Source organism: Lepus europaeus, chromosome 3 (genome assembly GCF_033115175.1).
Source record: "Lepus europaeus isolate LE1 chromosome 3, mLepTim1.pri, whole genome shotgun sequence".
NCBI classification, from domain to species: domain Eukaryota; kingdom Metazoa; phylum Chordata; class Mammalia; order Lagomorpha; family Leporidae; genus Lepus; species Lepus europaeus.
In genome coordinates this window covers 69,632,125-69,657,949 of record NC_084829.1, presented here as the reverse complement: position 1 = coordinate 69,657,949, position 25,825 = coordinate 69,632,125, and the positions used below count along the sequence as shown (strand labels likewise).

Below are 25,825 nucleotides of genomic sequence, written 5' to 3'. Positions count from 1 at the left end.
CTGGGTCTGCCACGTGGGTGGCAGGGACCTGAGTGCATGAGCCATCACTTGCTGCCTCCCAGGGTGAGCATCGGCAGGAAGCTGGAACTGAAAGTGGAGCCAGGCACTCTGGTACGGAATGCAGCCTTTCCTGGTGGCTTCTTCCACTGCTTTAAACTTTCAACAGAGTTGTACAAAGATGCACATTTCAAAAAGGCTTTGACCTTCTGTTAGTAAAACATTTTAAAATTTTTGGCCAATTTAGTGTACTTGCACACACAGACACATATGTTTTGTGGAAACTTTATCAGATTAACTAAGTACCATTAGATTAATTTGCTGAGAGATTTTTAAAAATTAATACTGAATTTTATCAAATATTTTTTCTCCAAATATTGATATTTTTCTTTATTAATGTGACTAATTGCATTGGCTTTCAAATGTTAAACAAACCACACATTCATGGAAAAATCCAATTCGATTGTGATATTATTATTTGTAATACTGATGGCTTTTTTTTCCACATGGGGTTCATAGGGGCTTTTGAAAGTATGGCTTGAGGGGTCGGTACTATGGCACAGCAGGTAAAGCTGTCACCAGCAGTGCCGGCATCTATGGGCGCCAGTTCTAGTCCCAGCTGCTCCACTTCGAATCCAGCTCTCTGCTATGGAGATGATTTGATGAGCTAATAACATAGATAAATATATTTAGTATTTCAGAGGAAAATTATCACATTTAATTAAAAGTTGGGGCGCTGGATTCTGTCCTGGTTGCTCCTCTTCCAGGCCAGCTCTGCTGTGGCCAGGGAGTGCAGTGGAGGATGGCCCAAGTTCTTGGGCCCTGCACCCCATGGGAGACCAGGAGAAGCACCTGGCTCCTGCCATCGGATCATACTTTTCATTCTCCAATTTATTTTCTTAAAAATGTATGTTGGGGCCAGTACTGTGGCATAACAGGTTAAATGCCACCTGCAGTGTTGGCATTCCATATGGGTCCTGGTTTGAGTCCCCACTGCTCCACTTCTGTTCCAGCTCCCTGCTAATGTGCCTGGGAAGGCAGTGGAAGATGGCCCAAGTGCTTGGGCCCTTGCTACCCATGTAGGAGACTTGGAGGAAGCTCCTGACTCTTATCTTCTGCCTGGCCCAGGCCTGGCTGTTGCAGTCTTTGGGGAGTAAACCATCGAGTCGAAGATCTTTCTCTGCCTCTCCTTCTCTCTCTGTAACTCTGCCTTTCAAATAAATAAATAAATTTTAAAAAAAGTATGCTTGCTTTTACTTCACAGCTTCTTGTCTTTGTACTTTTAATTAAATGTGATAATTTTCCTCTGAAATACTAAATATATTTATTATTAGCTCATCAAATCATCTCCATTTTCTTAGGTGTGAATTCTATTTATTTGCTAAGTCAATTTATTTACTATCTTGTTCCAGACTTTCTCATTAGTCTTATGATTCTGTTTTAGACCCCAGCTTCTAGAGACCTCTTGTCTCTTTTTAAACTTTTCTGGGTTTCTCTTATCACATACCCACATAAAGAGCCAAACTGTTTTATAAGATTTGCTATCAGTATAAATAACTGACTTCTATCTACTCTCACAACTTCTTGTCTTCTAAAAGTCAATGCTTTCAAAAGTTTCAACAATTTTATCAGATTTATTTTGTACTTTATTACATTTGCCTCATTATTCTAAACACTCTACTTATAAAACATTTTCCTTTTCCACAGTGTTAGAGTTAATTATTGATCTCCACTTTTGAGTTTTTCTACCTTCCCACTCCTATTACATATTTGACAATATCTGTCATCTCATTCTCCCAATATTAATATTTACACAATTATTATTGTTTTATTGTTTATTGCTTCTGATTTTTGGATGTATCTTCTTTTTCCTCATACTTAATAATGTCATTTTTAAAATCATTTGCTTACATTTTATTGTCTGTATTACTAATTCAGATCCTTACTCTCTTCTGGCTTTTATCTTGTTCATAAAATTAAATATTTTAGCTACTCTATAGACTTACTTTCAGGAAATCTGACAATTTACAATTTGGACTAGCTCTTTCCAGGTCTTACTGCAGCAATTATTTTCAGATATTCTTTCACTCTCATCCTCAGTATTACAATCACCTCTCTCATGAGACAGCACTGATTTACTGGATGTCAACTTCCTTTTTTAGTTCACAAATCAAAAAACATTCACTTAGAAAACATATTAGAGGTTATTTTGAACTAGTTACCCTACTGTGCTGTGCAGCCCTGGGAATTATTTCTGTTATCTATGATTTAGTAACATTAATCCAGCCTCTCTCTATTCCCCTCAAGCCTTCCTAGCCTCGAGTAATTACTATTGTATTTTCAGATTGAGTTTTTTTCACCTTCCATACTTCACGTTCTATACATGCATTAAAATTTCAAAACGTACCTCAAATATGTAAAGTTACTATAAATCAAAAATTTAAAAATATATTAAGTATGATAAATTTAAAATAGAATTATAATGAAAAATGTGTGATATCTTTAAATAATGACATTCATTAAAAGATATTAAAAAATTCACTTATTTCATTTTCCTGAAGTGAATCCTCCAGTAGCTTTCTGGACAATGTTGGATATGAAGAAAACGCTGGTTACGTTTTCAGACATTGCTTGTAGGTATTTATTCCAGCCTTAAACTTGACAGTTTGGCTAGCTATTGTACTCTACTTCAGAAAACAGTTAGTACTTGGGATTTTATTTTATTTTATTTTATTTTTATTTTTTGACAGGCAGAGTGGACAGTAGAGGGAGACAGAGAGAAAGGTCTTCCTTTTTGCCGTTGGTTCACCCTCCAATGGCCGCCGCGGTAGGTGCGCTGCGGCCGGCGCACCACGCTGTTCCGATGGCAGGAGCCAGGTGCTTCTCCTGGTCTCCCATGGGGTGCAGGGCCCAAGGACTTGGGCCATCCTCCACTGCACTCCCTGGCCACAGCAGAGAGCTGGCCTGGAAGAGGGGCAACCGGGACAGGATCGGTGCCCCGACCGGGACTAGAACCCGGTGTGCCGGCGTCGCAAGGCGGAGGATTAGCCTCGTGAGCCACGGCGCTGGCTAGTACTTGGGATTTTAAAGATCATGCTTAATCATCTCCTGGCTTCCAATGTTATTACTGAACAAAGTCCAATGAAAATCTAATTACTTGATGATTTTGTGTCACAATATTTTTCCTCTTAGAAAATTTACCTTCTGTCAATCCCCTGTGTTGTGAAGCCCCATGGTGATGCACGTTCATTTTGATCTATTTCTATGTATTCTGATAGACTGCATGGAGGGAAATGTCTTATACTTTAGGGAAATATCTTTTGAATGTACTACACATACAAATTTTCTCCTAATTATCATTTCACTTTTAATCTCATGTGGCATAGATTTTCCTAGAAGTTTTCACTTTTTCTGCATTTGGTTGATCTTTGGAATTTCTTTATCATGCCAAGATAACAAAAGCAGTGTTTTCTACTACTTTTTTGCTGTCTTTCTCCATACTCCCTTTTCTTTTTCTTTTTTAATTAAAAAAAAAAAAACTTAAAAAGCTGGGAGACAGTAACTCAATCTAGGTCTCTCAAGTGGGTGGAAGGGAACCAATTACTTGAGCCATAATCTGCTGTAACAGTAGGAAGCTGGGGTTGGGAGTGGAGCTGTGACTCAAATCACAAGGATGTGGGATATGGGTGTCCCTGTCAGTGGCTTAATCACTAGCCAACTGTCTGTCCTCTTTTCTTTTTTACTATCAATGCTAAAATATTAAATAAAATCTTTTTGTAGCTTGTGAAGTAGGGAGGCAATTTCACTAGTTTTTTTTTTTTTTCCACACAGCTAATCAATTATTGCAGCATCATTTACTGAATAGTTCTCTTTTGTTCCATGTCGAGAAATGTCACCCTTATGTTACACTGGGATCTGTAGATTTTTTTGTCTTGACAGGGTTTTCTGTTAACACAAAGATTCATGACCAAGTTTCAGTTAAGATAGCAGAAAAAAGTTCTGGTGTTCTATTGGACATTATCATGCCTACAGATAATAATACTGGACTGTATATTCTTAAAATAAAGCTATAAGAAAGGAATGCTTTCACCATAAAGGATAAATCCTGCAGGAGACAGACGTGTTTACCCTGATTCTAACATTCTAAAATGTATATATGTATCAAAGCACCACTTGATACACTGTAAGTATGTACATTTTCATATTAATTAAAAATATAGTAAATTTTAAAGTAATCACAGATCATTAAAACTAGTTATTTTTCCATTCAGTTATTATTGACTGTTGTCTATTTCCCACTAAACTAGGGTGTTTTTTTTTTCTTTGCTTTTTACTTGTTAAACTTTTTTATTTGGTGAAGCATTGAGTCTTTTTACTCTAACAAAATTTTAAAATAAGTTATCTCAAAAATTAAAAAAAAGAGGGAGGGAAGGAAGAGGGGGAAAGGAAGGGGGGGGGAAGAGAATATTATTATGCTGTTAGAGTTATATCTACAAACTATATAGAATATGTAAAAAACTAATTAAAAATTTAAAAAATAAAAAGTAAATAAATACAATTGAAAAGCAAGATTTATGACTAATTTTATTTTGTATAATATTGCAAATTAGAAAAATGTACAGCAGGATGCTAGATAAAATATTACTTCTCACTTGGCTTACTATTACGCTATTTTAAAAGTCTTTGGGGAAAACATGAGTCTTACCCATGGCAGGGGTGGCGAGGGTTTGCCGGCCAACAAGCTGGGCTGGTCCCAGTCCATCAAGAAAATCACTGAATTGGCTGTCCGCTCCTAGTCGCACTCCAGGAAATATTAAGCTATCGGGGAAAGGACAAGAACCAAGAAAACTAAAACTTTAGATCTCTGAGAATTCTTTTCCTTATATTCTACTTGACTAACTCTGACCTTGAGACATAAATACTCCTTGGGTGTATGTGTTCTTACTGATTCTTTCTATTGCCTTTCAGCCAAGCACATGAAACTCAGCAGGGATTGAGAAAAGGTCCAAACTTTGGATTTAAGTTTTGATGCTGTTTGCTAGGGCACCCAGTGATAGTTTTTAATATGCCTAGCATTCTGGACATTTACAGAGCCGATTCTAAATCCTTATATAAATGTACTGCTGACCTAAAATGTAAGAAGTATATTTTTTATAATAAACTTTACAGAGATAATTACTCATGAACAAGAGGTAATATTTATTCTAATTTTAAGTGGTTAGTAATTTCTTGAATAAATATCATAGCACTGTACAGTTCTTATTTATAAAAGAGATATGTTTAATTTATTCATCTGTGAGTGAGCTCAATGTTTAAATTACCAGAGACTGGTTCAAATACAAATTGATTGACATGCACACACTTTGGTTCACTTGCCAAATGCCCACAACTTGCCACATGCCAACAACCATGGCTGGGTAAGGCCAAAGCCTGTAGCAAGGAATTCCATCCCAGTCTCTCATGTAGGCAGCAGGAACACAAGTACACGTGGACCATTATCTGCTGCCTCCCAGACACAGCAGCAGAATGCTGAGCCAGGACTCAAACTAGGCATTCCAACTGGGATGCAGGGATTGCAAGTGGCGGCGTAACTTGCGAACACAGGACATCCAACCCTCCTCTGGCTCACTGATATTACTGTCTCTGGGTAGTAAGGACCGTGTTGGTTAGTTAGCATTCAGTAACTATTATTAGAATGAGCTCTGTTGAATGGGATTTATTGTTTCCACTGTGCTGTATGCATAGCCTTTCCTCACAGCCAAGGGAGACAGACAGGACATTCTTTTCTCATCCAGAGACTGAAAATCTATGAGTGATTAAGTGGCTTATCCAAGGTGGAGGCAAATTTTACTCGATTTGCTACTTATTATCTCAGAAAACATCTCCAGTCTTTGATCTGCACATGCTTTATACTACTTCATCAAACATTAGTACTTTTTCAGCCAGCTCATCTCCATAACTTTCCTACCTGCTGATTTGTAATTAGCTGCTTGCTGGGAGCATGCAGACCAATCACTGGATCAAACACCAGGAATTCATTCATTTCAGGAATATGAAAGAATATCCTAATGCTAAACTAACTTGGCATAATTCTATTCATTTTCTAAACAAAACAGGAAAATGTCAGTAAAACAAATTATGACTACTAGATTAGTATTGGAGTGAGATGAATGGTAATGAGTGAATAATTCTGGAAAGTCTGTACAAGACCCATCTTCACAGCAACACTTAATCACTTATTTGTAAAATCCCTTATTTGTAAAATCCACTACCTCAATCAAAGTTGTTTTACCAGGCAAACTCTCAAGTTTAGCAAAATGCAGATTTTATGCAAGGTTCATAGGAAATGGTAAAAAATTAACCAAGAAAGTTCTGTTTTTTTTTTTTTTAAATTCTATAATGAAAAAAAAAATGTTGAGGAAGATTGTGGATTTTATTTCCTAAGGCAAAAAAGGGCAAAAATATATAATGTTTTCCAAAACAAACAAATGTAAGTTGCTTACATGTATGGGAGTGTTATACTTAAAACAAATCAGAGTCCCAAAGTGTTTGGAGACAAGTAGGAAAATGGGCAGCCAGTTTCTCCTAAATTTTAAAAGATTTTGGCAACAGGGCCAGAGGGTGAATTTGTTACACGACAGAATCCATTAAATGTTCTATTTCCACTATAGTTCAATAGGGACTATTCTGTACTTTACTAGATTATGAAAATCAGTTTATCCATACTAATGCAGCATGTCTTCATCCATGTAGAATGTTTGTGTGATTTGGTCCGTGTGTACTTCTAAGAGGTCAGGACGGTTCACAACAACGGATGGCTGACCTTCTGGTTAAAGAGAGAAGTTCCAGGGTAATTCCTGGGGGCTCTGCTATTTCACTGGTTACTATACAATCTGTGGCGGTGACGCCACACAGACACGCTGATGGCACTTACTTTCCTTCAGAACTGTAACTGTTGATGCTGCCATCGGTAGACTCCCGACTTGGCTGCCGCACCATCTTCCTCATTTCAGCTGCCATGCCTGTTTCTGTGCTTCTCTGTATAGTACTTTTTAACTTCTTGTGGCCCGACTCTGACAGGAGAGAGTAAAAGAAACACTAAGTCTGATTTAGACAGTTTTCTCCTGAATGTCAATGGATTCTGCTAATGCAATAGTTAACTTTGCATTTAATTAAAAACTTAATCAGAAAAACAGTGGCCTGAGAGAATCACTTGCTTAACTGTGTATTTCCCCTCAGCGTGGCTTTGGCTAAGAGGTGCAGCGGTGGAAGGTACACCATAGCCACAGGTGCAGAGACTGCCCAAGGCTCAACAAACTCACTGTATTATTGCGGCTGAAAATGTCAGGCAAATCTTGGTTTTGTGCTGAATTGTTACATGGAAAGATAATATTGAATAGTTCAATAGCTTTCTCCTAATCTAGATTTTTCCAAATGTGCAGAAATAGAGCTAAAGGAACAGGTCATGTCCTTTAAACAGGAAGAGACATTTGAAACCAAGTATGAAAAATACCACAGTTCTGATACTGCCACATATCAGCAATCCTCTTAAACAGAAGTTAACAGTATTTCGTTTGATTTTTTAAACAAAATTTTAACATGCTTTCTCACTGAAGAAGGCATATATATTACTTAGAACTAGCAGGACCCTAATTCTAAGTTACAAAGCCATCTCAGGTTCTATTGACTCAGCTGTAGGATTTCTGACAGGCAGTGGGAGGGAGAGCTTCCATTTGCACTGTGAATTATGCTGATTGAATTATGCTGATCATCGCTTTCATTTCAGTCTTCTATAAACACTAAGCTGAGAAAAACTTCCTAGAGCCACTTTGAAAAGCACAAACCAGAAATCTGTTCATAGCATGGAAATCAAATTCTCAAACCTTCATTTGATTACAGGTGTGGGCAATGTTGACAAGTTAGACAAGTTGTTACTCTTTTCCATCCATCCATTTTATATGCATCTCTCATTTTCTTCTATATTTTGCATAGTGTCATTTAGTATCCATTAATAATATATAAAAAGCTATATATACATACACATATTTCTATGAGGAGTCTTCAAAAAGTACAAGAAAAATGTTTATTATGAAAAAAATAAGCATGGGCTTCAAATCTTTTCGTGACGAAGTTAACTTATCTTTATTTTTCTCTAACTTCCTGAAGTACTCTCATAAATTTATGTAAACTTCTCAATTCTCATAAATTCTAAAATTGGTGCATAAGTATACTTTCAGATGAGTCATTTGGAAGATTAATTTTCCTCTCATTTTTGGTCATAGTGACTCTTTGTAAACTGTCTAATCAAAGACACAATAGATGATGCATACAGATCAATGCTGATGCTTCCCCATTCAACATGTTTATTAAATTTTTATGTTGTTATTTTTCTTAATCTTCTCATTCTGAATTTATTACAAAGACAATATAGATATATTATAAAATACTGAAATATTTCAGAGATAGTAAATGTTGAGTATCCCATAATTTCACCCCTCAAGGAAGATGATAATAATTAATTTGAGAACTATGTTTTTCTTTATACCTATACACGCTTCTTCACTTGGCTTCTGTGATCCACACTTTCCATTTTTGCTAGTTTATCATGGGTTGCTTCTCCCCAGTATCTTATGTTAGAAACTTTAAGGCTTTTAGATATAGGTCCCTAAGGTTAAGCTCTTGGAAGTTTTCATTTTTTTCTAGTTACTTCCTAAGTGATCTCAGCCTTGGGTTTAGGCCTCCCAAATATGTCTCCAGTCATAACCATTCTCTACACCAGAGACATTAATCCAACTGTCTGTTAACTTTATTGAGAGACCTAGCAGACATGTCAGCATTAACACACCAAGAACAGAACTCATTCCCTCTCCATCTCTGCCTCCACTGACTGCCAGACTCCTGTTCCCGCAGTAGATGGCACCTCCACTGACTGAGCTGCCCAGGCCTACCACCTTGTAATCATCCCGGATTCCTCTTTCTAACACACCCATCCCCAAGCCGTTAGCCAATCCTCTTGACTTAACCTTCAAAATATGTCACAATTACGATCACTACACCTCTCTCCACTGCTTCAACACACTGAAAGCCACTAGCATCACTCGAGAGAACCAACGCAATACCCATCAAACTGTTCTCCCTGCATCTAGTCCTCTCCTCCTCAGAATACCCTCTACGTAATATCCATGGCAATTCCAAAGAGACATAAATCCCAACAGGTCACTCTCGTGCTCAAGATTTTATAAAGATTCATCTCAAAAGTTAAAAGAAAATCCAAATTGTTATCAATGTCCATTAAATGCCAGGTAATCCGGCCACTGGATACCTCTGGGACTTCTCACCTTCTATCTTTCATTTCCATGTGATCATCGCTGTCCACTCACACTGTCTTCCTGTTTCCTATCACCTTGAGCATGCCGCTTCACAGGCTTTGTTACTTTCTCTCTGTCCTTTCTCATTTTCTGGATCTCTTGCTCTATTTAGATCTCTGCCCTGATCTCAAACCCTTAGGGAGGCTTTTTCTGATCCTCATCCTTCTTGATCCCTTGCTGTACTTTGTTTTTTTTTCATATCTCTGATTCCACTATCATCAAACTTTTACATGGTTGTTTTCTGTGTTCCAATTAGAATGTAACTTCTATAAGGGTAGGGATATTGGGCATATTGCTCACCACTATCCCCAGTATTTAGAACAGTGATATAAACTTGTGGGATCACATGACACATATTAATGTGGAACTATTTTTACATTTAGTATGCAATGCAAACATTTTATATTCATTCTTTTTAATGGTTTTCTCATTCCATTAAATATAATGTCATACAAACATATTTCTATTCATCCTTGCTTAAGGACTGCACTGTTCCATGGGATGGCTATAGGTATCACAGTTCACAATTAAACCACATTTTTATTGATAGGCTTTTGGATGTTTCCAGTTGTTACAGGAGAGTTATTATATAATACAATTCTAGAAGCTGAAGTGCTAGTGAAAGGATGGGAATCTAATCTTGATGGTTATTTTAAAATGTCTTATAAAGACATTATAACAACTTATACATACTTCACCAACATTCAAATGGATGTTCCCACCAGAGGGTCAAGAATTCTCTTAGCCCTTTGTGATCTGTCTTGCTCTCCTGACAAGTCACTGTAGAACACGTGTATTACTGAAGTCAACGATTTCATGTATGGCTGTTCTGTATCTCCTCATTTTATACTATGCCTCCTTCTTAAATGCAGTTCATTTATGAAGTTACTGTGACAGAGCAATATTTCATTCATGCTCATATATTGGCCAGACCCCATCTGAGACATGGGGAAGACCACTGGGCATATTACCAAGTTCTTAGCCAAGCGGAATTACAAGTGCTTACTCAAGTTAGCTTGGGTAAATATAGCCAGGGTAGAACACCAATCTTTATTGGAAATAATGAAGATCTCAAATAGAGAAATGAGGACAAACTTTAAGTCTAAATGATGAGGCGATGTTGGAAACAGGAGGAGGAACTGTTATGAGGATCAGCAGCTTGGGGGTTCAGGGTAAAAAGTTTTTAATTCAGTTTTTCATCCATTCATCCATAACTCAGCAAATATTTACTGAACGTCTGCCATGTGTTATAAACTGTTTTGGGTTCTGGGGATATACTGCCGAATGACAAACAAACATCCTGCTTTCAGAGAGCTTACATTCTAGTGTGCATTTATACAAGAAGGCAATGAACAAATAATGATACAACATCGGTGGCAATACATGCTAGGCCAAGAAAAAAATTAAAATTAAAAGGGCAGGACAAAGGAGATAGAGAGTGATAGGGGTACAGCATTAAGGATTTTATTTAAAAATCAACCAGGGTCCCATTAAGCAGGAATGTGGAAGAACTAAGTATGTGTGTGACACAGGAGGCAGGAAGAAGCACAGAGCCGGTCCCGGTGACTGCAGAAGCGAAGCTCCAAGTTCTGGTGGTGAGTAGTACCCTCGTCTTGCCAAAAGCATAGAGGGCGCCAGACTTCCTCTCTTGTCTTTTCAATGCCTTTGTTGACTCTGGATCAAGAAGCTCTGTTGCCAGAGATGTCAGGGCTCTGTGCACAGCTGGAGATCCCGATGACACTGAAGTAGACTGTAATATCTGATTTTTGTTGCATTTCTTAACACATATTTCACATGTTTGTTATTCCTTACATATTTGTTCAAGGAATGAAGAGAAAAAGAAACTTTAAAAATTAATAAAATTTATTAATTTGTATTTTTAAATGAGATATCACCTTCTTAAAAAACGGGTGTATGTACAAGGTGTTGTAAAATTCATAGACTAGTTTTCCTTAATAGCTAACACAGTGTGAATTCTATACACCTAGGTAAAACCATGATCTCAGAGGTCACTGATATGTCTTTTATACTTACCTAATTTCTGGAATTTCATTTATATATTTTTAAAATCTTCTTTTCACTCCTTCCAATTGAGCATGGCATACAGACTGATACCAAACGGTTGTCTTATTCATATTAATAAATATTCAAAGAAAAGAGTCTTGATGGCCTGAGAGAAGCTGAATAAGGTATTCCAGCTTTGAATCTGCCTTATTTCAGTTCATAAGGGCTCTAACATTAACTGGGAATGTGAAGGTTGAGCAGAATGTTATCTTACAGATGTGGAAACTGTAAAAATGGAGAAACATAATCCATGGGCAAATGTGATCAGCACTTACTCTGAAAGTACTCCTTTCCAGGCACTGGCTAATGAATGGAACAGATGGACACATTCACCCTAGTGGGGCTTACCATCCAGGGGTATAATGACTTGTTCAGCATCATAGTAGTTACTAGCAAAACGTTAAATTAGAAACCTGATTTTCTAAATTCAAAGCTTGCATTGTCCCATTATATTGCAGTTTAGTAAAACACAAAATCTGGTCTCTCATGTTTTGCAAATTGAACAATGGTTTAGTTACATATACCTTCTTGTGCATATATTTGCATATGGCCTTACAAATTCATTTGGAAGACTTTGCTAGAATCACATATATTCCAAATGAGCACAAATATATGTATCTAGCTCTCTACATATATTATAAACACAACATAGGAATATTTTACATATATAATAGTTTTAAAATAAATGCAATGTATTAAAATATAAAATATTACAATATGTTATTGGTTTTTAAGAATATTATTAATTATTTGTATCAATTGAAGAATCATTCCCTAAAAAAGACATGAGGTCCATTATCAGTTTGTTCATGAAACATGTGATTTTAAAACACTCTCTCAAATATTCTGCAAAGAACAAAAAGATAAGAAAACCAGGGCACTTCAATTTTCTACAGTCACAAATACATGAAAAATAAGCAAAATCCATAATTTTGGCAGACAACATCTTAAACATTATGGAAGAGCAAACCTTCTCTCAAAGAACATTCTAGAATTGTCTCATTTACATATGAACTCTTTTTGCATATTTAGCAAGATTTTATATTTAGAAACACTTCACTGACTTATTAATTCATTCTGTAAACACTAATTAAACACTAAGAATCTATAACATAATAGGCATCATTCTAGATATGAAGAGCTATAACATCAGTAAGTAAGTAACATCATAAGTAAGGCATACCATAGACAGGTAAGTATGAGTCAGGTCCATGAGGGACAGGTCAGGGCTACAAATACACTAGCAGACAAGGTGTACTGTCAAGCAGATATCACAAAAACCCATGGTGATAAATGCAATCACTGAGGCAAGAGCTATAAAGGGCAAAAAGAGTAAAGAGAATGAATCATAGAACATTCCCATATTAGAGGTCTACAAGAAAATCAAGACTGTTAGGGAGGCTGAAAAGGATGATTTTTTTTAAGGTAGGGAGAAATAGGTAAGTACAAGGGTGTATAAATCATAAGAATTATTTCAAGAAATAAAAAAGAAAAAAGAAAAAAATGCATTGATTACCACCTAGAGCGGTAGTAAGAAAAGACACAGAAATGACGGTAATGCTTGGCTCAGTGGAGGTCACTGACTTTCAGAGAGTAGACCCTATGAAGCAGCAGTGGTCACTCAGAAGACCAGATACTATTTTGAAAGGTTTGCTGTGAGTGAGAGGAAGTTTTTGGATGACTACATATATTAGGGGACGTTATCTATTTCTTTAAGATGTCAGTTTGTTTTTATGCAGATAGGAATTAGATGAACAATGCAAAAATCAACATTATTAGGTCTAACATTATTTGTTAGGTGGATAAAGATAGATAATATCCGATAAATCTTTTTTTTTTTTAAATTTATTTGACAGGTAGAGTTATAGACAGTGAGTGAGAGAGAGACAGAGAGAAAGGTCTTCCCTCCATTGGTTCACTCCCCCAAATGGATGCTATCACCTGAACTGGCCAATCTGAAGCCAGGAGCCGGATGCTTCTTCCTGGTCTCCTATGCAGGTGCAGGGGCGCAAGCACTTAGGCCATCCTCCACTGCCATCCTGGGACACAGCAGAGAGCTGGACTGGAAGAGGAACAGCTGGGACTAGAACTGGCGCCCATATGGGATGCCAGCACCGCAGGTGGGGGATTAACCAAGTGAGCTACGGTGCCGGCCTCTTTCTCTTTCTTTCTTTCTTTCTTTCTTTCTTTCTTTCTTTCTTTCTTTCTTTCTTTCTTTCTTTCTTTCTTTCTTTCTTTCTTTCTTTCTTTCTTTCTTTCTTCCCTCCCTCCCTCCCTCCCTCCCTCCCTTCTTTCTTTCTTTCTTTCTTTCTTTCTTTCTTTCTTTCTTTCTTTCTTTCTTCCCTCCCTCCCTCCCTCCCTCCCTCCCTCCCTCCCTCCCTCCTTTCTTTCTTTCTTTCTTTCTTTCTTTCTTTCTTTCTTTCTTTCTTTCTTTCTTTCTTTCTTTTTTTAGATTTATTCACTTGAAAGGCAGATATAGAGAGACAGAAATCTTCAATCCACTAGTTCACTCCCCAAATGGCAGCAATGGGCCAGGCCAAAGCCAGGAGCCAGGAATTCTTTCAGGTCTCCAACATGGATGCAGAGGCCCAAGCACTTGGGCCGTCCTATGCTGCACTCCCAGGCCTATTAGCAGGGAGCTAGATGGGAAGTGGAGCAGCTGGGACTCCACCCAGTGCTTATGGAGGATGCTGGCACTGCAAGCAGCAGCCTCATCTGCTATGCCACAGGGCTAGTCCCCAGATAAATCATCTAATCAGCTATCTTCAGTACCAACATAACTAACCAATTTCATCCATTAATTGGAAAAATCAATAAAGAGTATCATCTGATTGATCAATTCGAATCCAGAGATAATGTAATCATGTCTTATTAACTTACAACAAATAAAGTAAGTGTAACCTTTGTCTTATCCTGAAAGTAACCACTGGGATCAGTGACATAATTGATTTTTTATATGTATGGTGACAAAATCCAATTTTTTTCTTTTATAAAAATAGTTGTGGTTAACATGATATGCTTTATTCACTTTGCCTTTTTTTATTTATTCAACAAACTATTTCCTGAAAGCTTTGCACCCTAACAGTAAGTGTGAAAAGGAGAGACCTCCTGACCTTAACCATCTTATGGCTTAGAAGGAGAGAGACAGGCAAAGGTCTCATTGTGATTCAGCCTTAAAGAATATGGTAGAAAGTAAAGAGAGAGGACATTTACAAGTGTGTATGAGTTTGCAGCTTGCAATTCTAGTTAATTAATGAGTGGATGACTTGGAGAGACCATGAGGTGAGAAATGCAAATCTTTTCCTTTTTTGTTTTTAGTTTCAGTTTCTGGAGATAATTCTGCTGTTTATGATGACTTCTAAAACATGCTCCATAAAAGCAAAACTTTATCTGGTGTTCAAATAAAATAGCAGTACTGCAGTCAAACTGTGAAGTCTGACAGTATTAGACTTAATAAAAGATTATAATCTTGTATCCGAGGGATTTTCAAATGAAATTTTATTCAGTATAGATGATAAAGGATGTGTGGGAGGGGTCATATTTTATTCAGGTCAGGATAACAGCATATTTAATGGTCTTGAAATGAAAGAAAAGTATGACCCCTTGGGAAAAATACATTTCTTTGAAGACAGAGAGATTTGAAGCCACAGAAATAAGCAAAAGAGAAATCACATAGGACCTTTTACGTAATGCCCCAGGGTGCACATTTATATATCATTTGGGCTGTTGTATTATTATTTACGCTGTTCCCAATAATCTCAAGGTCTGGTTCTTCCCATGCCAATATTCCCCATACCAAACTGTATATACCCTGTATTACACACAAAATGTTGTAGTAATATCCTCATGTAATCCTATAAAAGAAAATTTCTAGCAGTTATTCTTTGTCAGTGTTAGATGCATCCAATGTTGTGATGATCATGCAGTGGTACATTTTTATTAGATGGTCTGCCCTGAGAATGCCACACTTTCCTTTAGTATTTTAACAAATAAAAAAATATTCCTTTTGTGTTATGCCAAGTTATTTGAATATATTTCATTCCAAACCAGATAAGTACACCATATAAAAATGTCATAGATGTGGGATTATTTTTAGAAAATTGCATGAGGGTTCTTTGACTTTTATGGTTTTCCTCCATTTCTCGCACTTATTCCCTAGGTTAAGCCTAGAAGCTATAGATCTACTATTTTCCTTTTATCCTCCCATTTTCTGAAGAGACTTCTAGTGAAAGAAATACGATAGTCAAGAAGCTAAAAATGATGCCATCTGGAACATTTCTGTGAGATGGACAGAGTAAATTCCCTTGATGATACTTTCCAAGAGGATACATCAGATCTTTTCCAATGATGTACTTATCCTCTTTTATTCTACTCCCATAACCCAAAAGAGATAAAATGTTTTATTTTGTTGCCATGTACTTTAAGTTCTCTACAGATGACAGCTTGAGTAAAGAGTTTCATCATGTTGAATATTGGTTTCTTTCCACCCCAGCTCTTCTATGGCTAACAGTTAGTGTCTTATCAGAAACCTGGCATCATTATGAGCAACTGTAATGCCGTACCTGTTACATCTGCTCCCATCACTCGATCACATTGATCTTTTTTTGCAAAATGCTTGCTAACATGACATGGATTTTTCCTTTTGCCAAGGTAGTGGCAATGTGCACAATAGCAAGTTCAAGATGGCCATTTGTATGTTGTAGATAATCTGCATGTTAAACTTAATAAGCTGACAAAGTATTTAAGAGGTTTATTTATTTTAAGAAACATAATTATGTTTCACATATCTGAAAGGTAGAGAGGCAGAGAGAAAGTGTGTGTCAGAAACAGAGAACTTCCATCTGCTGGCTCACGTCCTAAATGCCCACAGAACTTAAGATGAGTCTTCCACGTGGGTAGCAGGGATCCAGTACTTGAGTAACTGCTGTCTCTCAGGGTGTGTGTTAGCAGGAAGCTGCATCAGAAGAGGAGGAAGGACTTGAATATGCAGGTATCCCAAGTGGCATCCTAATCACCATGCCAAATGGCTGCCCAGTAAAGAGGTTTATAGTCACTGAAACAAACCATCTGTATATCTGCAACTCATTTTGGCTAAAGTGAAATAAGGGAAGGAAAAACATTCACATGCTGGGTTTCTCATAGCTATAAATTGATTTCTCAACCTCAGTGTTTCAGTGTTCTTCATTGTGAGGGGCTGACTGTGTCCCCTTAAAACACACATGTTGAAGCTCTAATCACTAGTCCTCAGAAATAACTGTATTTGGATATATGGACTTTAAAGAGATAGTTAAGTTAAAATGAGGCTTCCAGAGTAGGTCCTAAGCCAATCTGACTGGTGTCTTTATAAGAGGAGGAGATTAGTTCACAAGGACACAGGCACGTAGGGGCTTATGTACAGAGACGTCCCTGGGAAAAGACAGCAACAGTGCCAAGGAGAGAGGCCTCAAAGGAAACCAAATGTTCAGACATCTTGATCGCAGACTTCCACCCTCCAGACTTTGGGAAAACCAATCTCTGTTGCTTGAGCCATGCAGTCCATGGTTACTACATCAGGGACATGGCGTTACTGTTTGGAAACTCTGAAGTTCTCATCTTATTTAGTAAAGGTGATGACTTGAATACTAAAGCACGTGAGGATGAAGAACCACCTAAATGGGCTTGCATGAGATTAAGCGCCAAGTCCTGGGATGGACTTGTTTTTCAGGTTGTATTGATTCAAAAGTGGTCTGAAGTATTATATGTAGAAGAGCCTGGATCATTTTAAATAACTCTTGACATTCAGAAAACAAAATGACAGATTTGTCTAAGAGCTGTAAATATGAGTATACCAAAAGTTTAATGAAATTAAAATGTGAATATGTTGCAAATTTTTATATCCATGCTTATTTTCTCTGTAATACGCATTTCCATGAACTTTTTGAAGCACCTTAGTATATCACATCTAGTTCAAATCTGTTTACTTCCCTTTGGTCCAAGTTAATACCTCATGGCTAGTACTGTGGCAAAGTAGGTAAAGCCACCACCTGTGATGCCAGCATCCCATATAGGTGCTGGTTCATGTCCCGGATGCTTCACTTCAGATCCAGCTCTCTGTTCACAGCCTGGGAAAAGCAGCAGAGGATAGCCCAAGTGTTTGGGCTACTGCCACCCACACGGGAGAACTGGATGAAGCTCCTAGCTCCTGGCTTCAGCCTGGCTCAGTCCTGGCTCTTGCAGACATCTGGGGAGTATACCAGAAGATGGAAGATCTCTCTCTCTCCATCTCTCTCTCTGTCTCCATCTCTCTGTGACTTTGACTTTCAAATAAATAAATAAATATTTAAAAAATAAGTTAATAACTCAGATAAAGCTTCTTTTTATTTATTAATTATTAACTTAGAAAGTCTCTTTACAATCTACCTCCAGGACTATAAAAATAAAGCAATACTTGGGGCCAGTGCTGTGGTACAGTAGGTTAACACCCTGGCCTGAAGCGCCGGCATCCCATATGGGCGCTGGTTTGAGGCTAGGCTGCTCCACTTCTGATCCAGCTGTCCGCTATGGCCTAGGACAGCAGTAGAATATGGCCCAAGTCCTTGGGCCCCTGCACCCACATAGGAGACCTGGAAGAGGCTCCTGGCTTCGGATCGGCACAGCTCTGGCTGTTGCGGCCAATTGGGGAGTGAACCATTGGATAGAGGACCCCTCTCTCTCTCTGTGTAACTCTTTCAAATAAATAAATAAACTTTTTAAAAAAATAAAACAATACCTAAGGCTGAGACCCCAAAAGAAGCAAATTGCTATCTAGGATTTAAAAAAGAATTTAAAACTCAAGGTAATTTATTAATATTAAAGGAATCCTCTCTGAAGGAAGGCCTAATATTGCTATCTGGTCACCACATGGAATATGGGCCACCTTATATTCCAAGTGATGGCTAGAATCCATGTCGGGATTGAAGTTGTCAACTCCCCCTCTTCTATGCCTGCATCACTTTCTTCATATATGAAGTGGGAAGATAACACTCATTGGGTTACTTTGATTATCAAGGGAAATAATACATGTAAGGTATTCAAGGTTGTGCCCAGAATCTATTTAAAGTTATATTTTGTTTCACACTAAGGTCTTGGGATATTTTGTGTAGATTAGGCCTTTGTGTAAAATAATGCTATTTTCTTTTGCTCTACTCAGAAAGCATGTTGGGCCATTTTCTGATGCTTTCCCAAGCACATTAACAGGGAACTGGATGGGAAGTGGAACAGCCAGGACATGAACCTGTGCCCATATGGCATACTGGCATAACAGATAGCAACTTAACCCATTGTGCCACAAAACTGGCCCCTCTAATACCCATTCTCACCTTTTTTCTTAGCAATAGCAATTCTCCCATCCTCCTACATTTAGAAGCTAACCACAATTCCCACCTCCTCTGCACATTAATGTTTATTGCAGCTCAATTCACAATAGCTAAGACCTGGAACCAACCCAAATGCCCATCAACAGTAGACTGGATAAAGAAATTATGGGACATGTACTCCATAGAATACGATACAGCAGTAAGAAACAACGAAACCCAGTCATTTGCAACAAGATGGAGCAATCTGGAAAACATCATGCTGAGTGAATTAAGCCAGTCCCAAAGAGAAAAATATCATTTGTTTTCCCTGATCGGTGACAACTGAGCGCCAAAGGGGAAACCTGTTAAGTGAAATGGACACTATAAGCAACAACGAACTGATCAGCTCCTGTCCTGACTTTAGATGTACAATGTAATACTTTATCCTTTTTAGTATTTGTTGTTGTTGTTGTTGTTCTAGTACTATTGGTTGAACTCAGTAATTAACACACAATTATTCTTAGGTGTTTAAATTTTAACTGAAAAGTGATCCCTGTTAAATCTAAGAGTGGAAAAAGAGAGGGAGGAGATGAACAATTTGGAACATGCTCAATCGGACTGGCCGCAAATGGTGGAGTTAGAAATGTGCCAGGGGATTCCAACACAATCCCATCAAGATGGCATGTACCAATGCCATCGCACTAGTCCAAGTGATCAATTTCAGCTCACAATTGATAGTTCTGATAGGTCTAAGAGTCAAAGAGATCACACAAACAAGACAAGTATCTGCTAATACTAACTGATAGAATCAAAAAGGGAGAGAAAGATCCAACATGGGAAGTGGGATACACAGCAGACTCATAGGATGGCAGATGTCCTAAACAACACTCTGGCCTCAGAATCAGCCCTCAAGGCATTCAGATCTGGCTGAAGAGCCCATGAGAGTATAGCAGGCATGGAAAGCCAAGATATCATGGAAAAAAAAAAAAAGACCTAAATGAATGATCTCTGTGAGTGAGATCCCAGTGGAAAGAACGGGGCCATCAAAGAAGGAGGTACCCTTCTCCGAAGGGAGGAGAGAACTTCCACTTTGACTATGACCCTATCGGAATAAGACCAAAGTCAGCGAACTCTAAAGGCTTCCATAGCCCTGGCAACTCATGACTAGAGCCTAGGGAGATTACTGACGCCATGAACAGGAGTGTCAAATTGTTAAATCAGCAACAGGAGTCACTGTGTACTTACACCCCATGTGGGATCTGTCCCTAGTGTGTCGTCTAAAGCGAAGTGATGCTATAACTAGTACTGAAACAGTATTTTTATACTTTGCGTTTCTGTGTGGGCACAAACTGATGAGGTCTTTACTAATTATATACTGAATTGATCTTCTGTATATAAAGAGAATTGGAAATGAAAAAAAAAACAACCTGGTGTTAAAATGGAAATGGCATAGAAAATTAATTAATTTGAAAAAAAAAATTATGTAGGATCTCTGTCTTTAATGTGCTGTACATTGCTATTTAATGCTATAATTAGTAATCCAATGGTAGTTTTTTCACTTTGTGTTGCTATATGGGCAAAATGTTGAAATCTTTACCTAATATATACTAAACTGATCTTCTGTATACAAAGAGAATTGAAAATGAATCTTTACATGAATGGAAGGGGAAAGGGAGCGGGAAGGGGGAGGATTGCGGGCGGGAGGGAAGTTATGGGAGGGGGGAAGCCATTGTAACCCATGGGCTATACTTTGGAAATTTATATTCATTAAATAAAAGTTAAAAAAAAAAACACTGAATAAAGTTATGAATACTGTCATATGAAAAAAAAAAATGATGATGATCCTCTTACATTGTCCTGTGACTGTGGGGATGGGCGTGGCTATTCCAGGCCTCAGAATGGGAGTACTTGTTGAAGCTGGCGAATCCTAGGCCCTTGGCCTGGTGGTGTCACAGGAACAGCCCCTGGCTGGACTGCCCACTTATATGTGAGCTTCAGTTAAGCCCCTCTATCTGTGGATGTCTTGTTATAGCATCCCCATTCTATACCCTAGTAGCTGGTATTCTAAATAAACCTCGTGTGGACTTTGTTGTAAAGAAAGAAAATGTTTTCAAAGCATACTCTCAATTCTTTATCTTTGGCTAGGGGACTTTTATCAAAGCAGTTCCTCTGTAGTTTCACATCTGGAAAGCTCTTCATAGAGTTAAAGGAAATGTTTCTTCCCTGTGAGGTCTCAGAGAAAGTAAAGTTAGAGGGTAACATTCTGGCAAGCAAAGGTACTCTGCACGGTAGGTACAACTAACAGAGGGGTCCTTCCTAGAAGCCCAATATTCTGAAACAAACACGTGCATATGGAGCTCGCAACGACTGTGTGTAATCATTGTTCTGCACAAGTTGTTAGGGATGCAGAAGGGAGTTTTAGACAATGAACAGACCTTTATTCTACATTCTATAAAACAAAACAGGCCTCTGTGTGACTCACCAGAGCTCTTGAGGTGAATTAATGAATTTTCATCAAAATTGGGATGTCTTTACAGTATAAAGTCTTTTTGTACATGCAAAATGCCTTTCTGGGATATGCAGCAGGACAACTTAAAGACATCGGCAGCAATTCTTAGGAGAACCTGAGACAGGAGTGCAACCTATCCAGGAGAGACCTGGCTTATGTAATCAGTTACCACTGGGAGAGGGCGCTCACAGAGTCTCAGCCTCCAGTACTCTCAAAAATCCGGTGCTTAGTGATATCAGGGTAGTTGTTTATTTGAGGAACTCAGGGTAGCCTGAACCAGTAACCTTCAGGGAAACTAACAGTCCTACTCAATGCACATATCTCTGAGGACTCAACCCTCAGTTCTTTCCATGGGGGATGGTCCTTCATGCAAGCACACCAGGCATTATGAAACCTACAGACTCGGACAGAGGTTCCCTCATGGAAGTGGGGTGGGATAACAGCAGGGCAGTAGCCAGGTTCAGTGTAGCAGAACCTACACTTCACAGAATATCACTAGAATGTCCCAGCACATGTTGTATTGAGTGGTTTAGGATCCTACATAATTGGTTGAATGTTTTCTACATACTTTAATAGAATGTAAAAGCATCATTTGCTAAGATCTGAACTAAGCAGATTCCAAAGAAAACTGGGGTTCTGGTGTCAGTCTTTCACACTTGTAAGAATGCAACTCAACAGCTCTAGAATTTTCAGAAGAAAGAGGCCATGAATTCAGATGCACTAACAGCCATCTCCTTTCTTTTGTATTTATAAGCAAGAGGTAGGAAGTATCAGAGTGAGAGGCATCTGTGACACTGGCAAGTTTTTTAGCAGTCCAATTTCCATTTAATTAATAGGGACGTTTGGAATTTTAATAGCAGACAGGATACTTTCAATTCAGTTGGCAAAGGTTACAAACATGTTCACTAGCAAACTTCCAGGGAGTAGGCCAGCAAATACTGCAGAGATTACACACAAGGCCGTATCATAGCTACAAAACAATTGCAGCTGACTGTCCCTATTCTTCTAAGCTTCCTATGAGACTTGGATACAATCTGGGAAGATTCTGTGTCATTGCAAAAGACCCAAATTCAACTGTGAAAAAAATGCCTTAGGGTGGTTGCTCTCTCCTGAAATAGTAACACTGTCATTTGTTGTATCATAATTGGATTTGTGCCTACAAAATACACATGGTTGGTACAGGGTAGTTCATCAGATCAATTTCTTTCTTTCTTTTTTTTTTGACAGGCAGAGTTAGAGAGAGAGAGAGAGAGAGAGAGAGAGAAAGGTCTTCCTTCTGTTGGTTCACCCCTTAAATGGCTGCTATAACTGGAGCACTGCACCTATCCAAAGCAAGGAGCCAGGTGCTTCTTCCTGGTTTCCCATGCCGGTGCAGGGCCCAAGCACTTGGGCCACCCTCAGCTGCCTTCCCTGGGCCACAGCAGAGAGCTGGACTGGAAGAGGAGCAACCGGGACAGAATGCGGTGCCCCAACCGGGACTATAACCCGGTTATATGCCCGCACCGCAGGCAGAGGATTAGCCAAGTGAGCCTCAGCGCCAGCCCATCAGATCAATTTCTAACACCAATTTAAACACCTATTCTAGAGGAAAGAGAAAGAACTAAAAAAAAAAAAAAAAGGATGGAAAACAAACAAAAAAAACCCAGTAGTATCTATTTACTGAGTGATCAGAAAGGTAATTTTTGGTTTAGGAGGAGAAGAAAAGACATCAAGATTATGTAGCAGGCATAGAAGGAGGTAGGTCAGTAAATTCAGGACAAATTTGGAGGCACCTAAGGAGAGACAGAATGAATTACAGAGGGGATGAGGGAGGGAAAACGAATCAGAAATGTCAAACTTCATGAAGCAAAAGATCCCAAGAGTGAGTGGCCATCAGCACAATAGGATTCTGACCTAGTCTTATTCCTTTTAAGAAAAAATGCTGTGACTGCTTCACTTCAGGATGGCAGTGAGATCAAACCCTACCTCAGAGTATGAGCACTCCGAGGGGGAAAACTGGCAAAGGAGCAAACTGTGGCAATTTGGTAGTAATTTGGGGATGGGTTGAGTGGCACTGATAATAAGTCTATGACTGGGAAGAATATAACCAACATACAAGGGAGTTAATTTGAGCCTGTGTAGGAGAGACTAGGGGAAGTGCTGGCTACTTCCTTTTCCACTAACTGTAACAGGAATAAGCCTAAATGATAAAACATAAAGTTGAGTGTCAAAGACTAAAAGAAAACACGTGGAAAGTAAAAAAAAAAAAAAAGCCTGGTGGCAAAAACTGTACAACAGAATATTAAAAAAAAATTACATCTTTAATTTTCATCCTAGTACCTGCACCTTTTGAAAATTAGATGAACAAGACCTTGAAATATGCAATTCACTAGAAACCTAAAGGTGTACTGGTGAAGAAAAAATTTGGTACACTACAGTTTATCAATGGCCAGAACTGCATTGGCTGCATTGAAGGGAAAACTAACTTATTTCAAGAGCAGGGGTTAATGATTCTATTGGAGAAAAGATTCTATGGGAGATCAGATTTTATTTTATTTATTTATTTTTGATAGGCAGAGTTAGTGAGAGAAAGAGACAGAGAGAAAGGTCTTCCTTTGCCATTGGTTCACCCCCCAGTGGCCGCTGCAGCCGGCACACCATGCTGATCCGAAGCCAGGAGCCAGGTGCTTCTCCTGGTTTCCCATGCGGTTACAGGGCCCAAGCACTTGGGCCATCCTCCACTGCACTCCCTGGCCACAGCAGAGAGCTGGCCTGGAAGAGGGGCAACCGAGACAGAATCCGGCGCCCCGACCAGGACTAGAACCCCGTGTGCTGGTGCCGCAGGCGGAGGATTAGCCTATTGAGCCACAGCACTGGCCGGGAGAGCAGATTTTTTAACTAGAGTGAAATGTTAACAAAATGAAAGGTAGAAATGATTGTTCATATTGTTAATGCTAATTTAACATTCTGAGCAAACTCCATCACTTTCTCCCCTTCTTCTTACTATTCTCAAGGAACTGTCTTAACTTGATTTTCCATGACAATCTTGAGAGTCAGAGATACATTCTGTGTTAATCGCACAAAAATATTTGATTCTAGATTAGACTTCAGTAGGTGGGAACAAGTCAATGTTGCCAAGATTATATAGTTGGTGATACTCCATGAAAAGGAAAACATTATCATGTAAGCTAAAAACAAACCTGACTGTTTTCTATGAAAGCAGATGTAAATTCAAATTATAATAATTTTTAACAATGTATTTTTAGGCTTATAGCAATACTAAAGCAGTACTAAAAATAAATATTGAGCCAAGAACCCTGAAATGCAAATGATAGGTGGATCAATTTAATCCTTTTTGGAACAGAACAGGTCTGCAACTTAGCCCTGGAACTTTAAAAATGAACAACCTCATCCAAACTCTTTGTTTAAAGAACTCGATGTGTCCTAAGGCTAAACCTTTATCCTGGAGTCACATAGCTCCTTACTGACACAATGAAAATGAGAGCCTGAAGCTTTCAATTCCAAAGTCTCTGGATTTTATTGTAGATGAAAAGTCAGTTTCCACTTTGTGAGAAGAGAAAAAAAACAATACAGGGTAGTCTCATCATGAAAGCAGTGGACTGTGTCTTTTATTCCCAGAATTGTTTGTTTCAGAAAGAATACACACTGTCACAATCCATTTGTTCACACTTCAACAGGCCAAGTTCAACCTCCAGTGACTTTCGCATATCTCTGTTTCAACTGAATTACTCCATGGCAGGTGGTACAACCTGGCCTGAGCCATGTATGGTAGAATCCACAAGGTTCATGAAAAAATGTAATTAAAAGCTAAGTTTATTTTGATGCAAAAAATATAAAAATCCATGCATAGATTTTTTTGAATACGAATTTTGCATAAATTTTGGAAGCTCCTTTGTTTAGTGTTTCCCCAATTAGAAGGAGCCCATTTACTGAGGATTAGACACCGTCCAGAGCAATCAATCTTAGTCTCAACCTTCTCCATCAAGACAGGAGGATTTTTGTTGGCAAACCTAATTCTGAGGCACTATAGTGAAAGGCTCTCAGTAATGCTACTTTAAACCATCCCTAAAAAGTACAAATGGAAGAGAAGTACTGAATATTCCTTGTATCCTAAATTCAAGATAATTTCAGCTGTGTCTACAAAATTAGTTTATATTTTTAGCAAGAAAGTAAGCAAATTCTAAATCCATCTGAGTAAAAAGAGACTGTTTTATATATTTAAAAGCTTAATCTATCATTGCTAAGTACTAGCAAACTTAAAAAAAAATAGAAAAAACGGAACCCTGCAAGGCAGAGTTGAAAAGAATCATCTCCAGAATATATTCAACACTTCTGATGAGAAATTTTGTCAAAGTTAAATGCCATGGAAAATATATAAGCAATTTTTATTAAGGAATGAGAAACTTCTTTTATAAGTTTTGTATTTTCCACACAAGGACACTGCAATACAATATGGATACGTAAAGACATTATCACCAGTACGCAGATCCATCCCATGTTCAGGAGACTCTTGAGTTCTGACCAAGCAACCTCAAAGAGGCTTCCGAAAGTGCAGGAACTTCCTTGTTTGGAGA

At 38.3% G+C, this 25,825-nt stretch overlaps 1 protein-coding gene across 6 annotated transcripts in view; it reads right to left on the bottom strand.

Moving 5' to 3' along the window:
- The window catches only part of RIMS1 (regulating synaptic membrane exocytosis 1), a 534,165-nt gene that overhangs the window by 7,565 nt on the left and 500,775 nt on the right, over positions 1 to 25,825 (bottom strand). For all 6 annotated transcript variants that reach the window (XM_062186349.1, XM_062186350.1, XM_062186351.1 and 3 more), the window contains 2 exons: positions 6,932 to 7,070; positions 4,703 to 4,815 (listed from right to left, as the gene is read on the bottom strand). In XM_062186349.1, the coding sequence (XP_062042333.1) occupies positions 4,703 to 4,815; positions 6,932 to 7,070 (252 nt within the window). The remainder of the gene's footprint in view (positions 1 to 4,702; positions 4,816 to 6,931; positions 7,071 to 25,825) is intronic.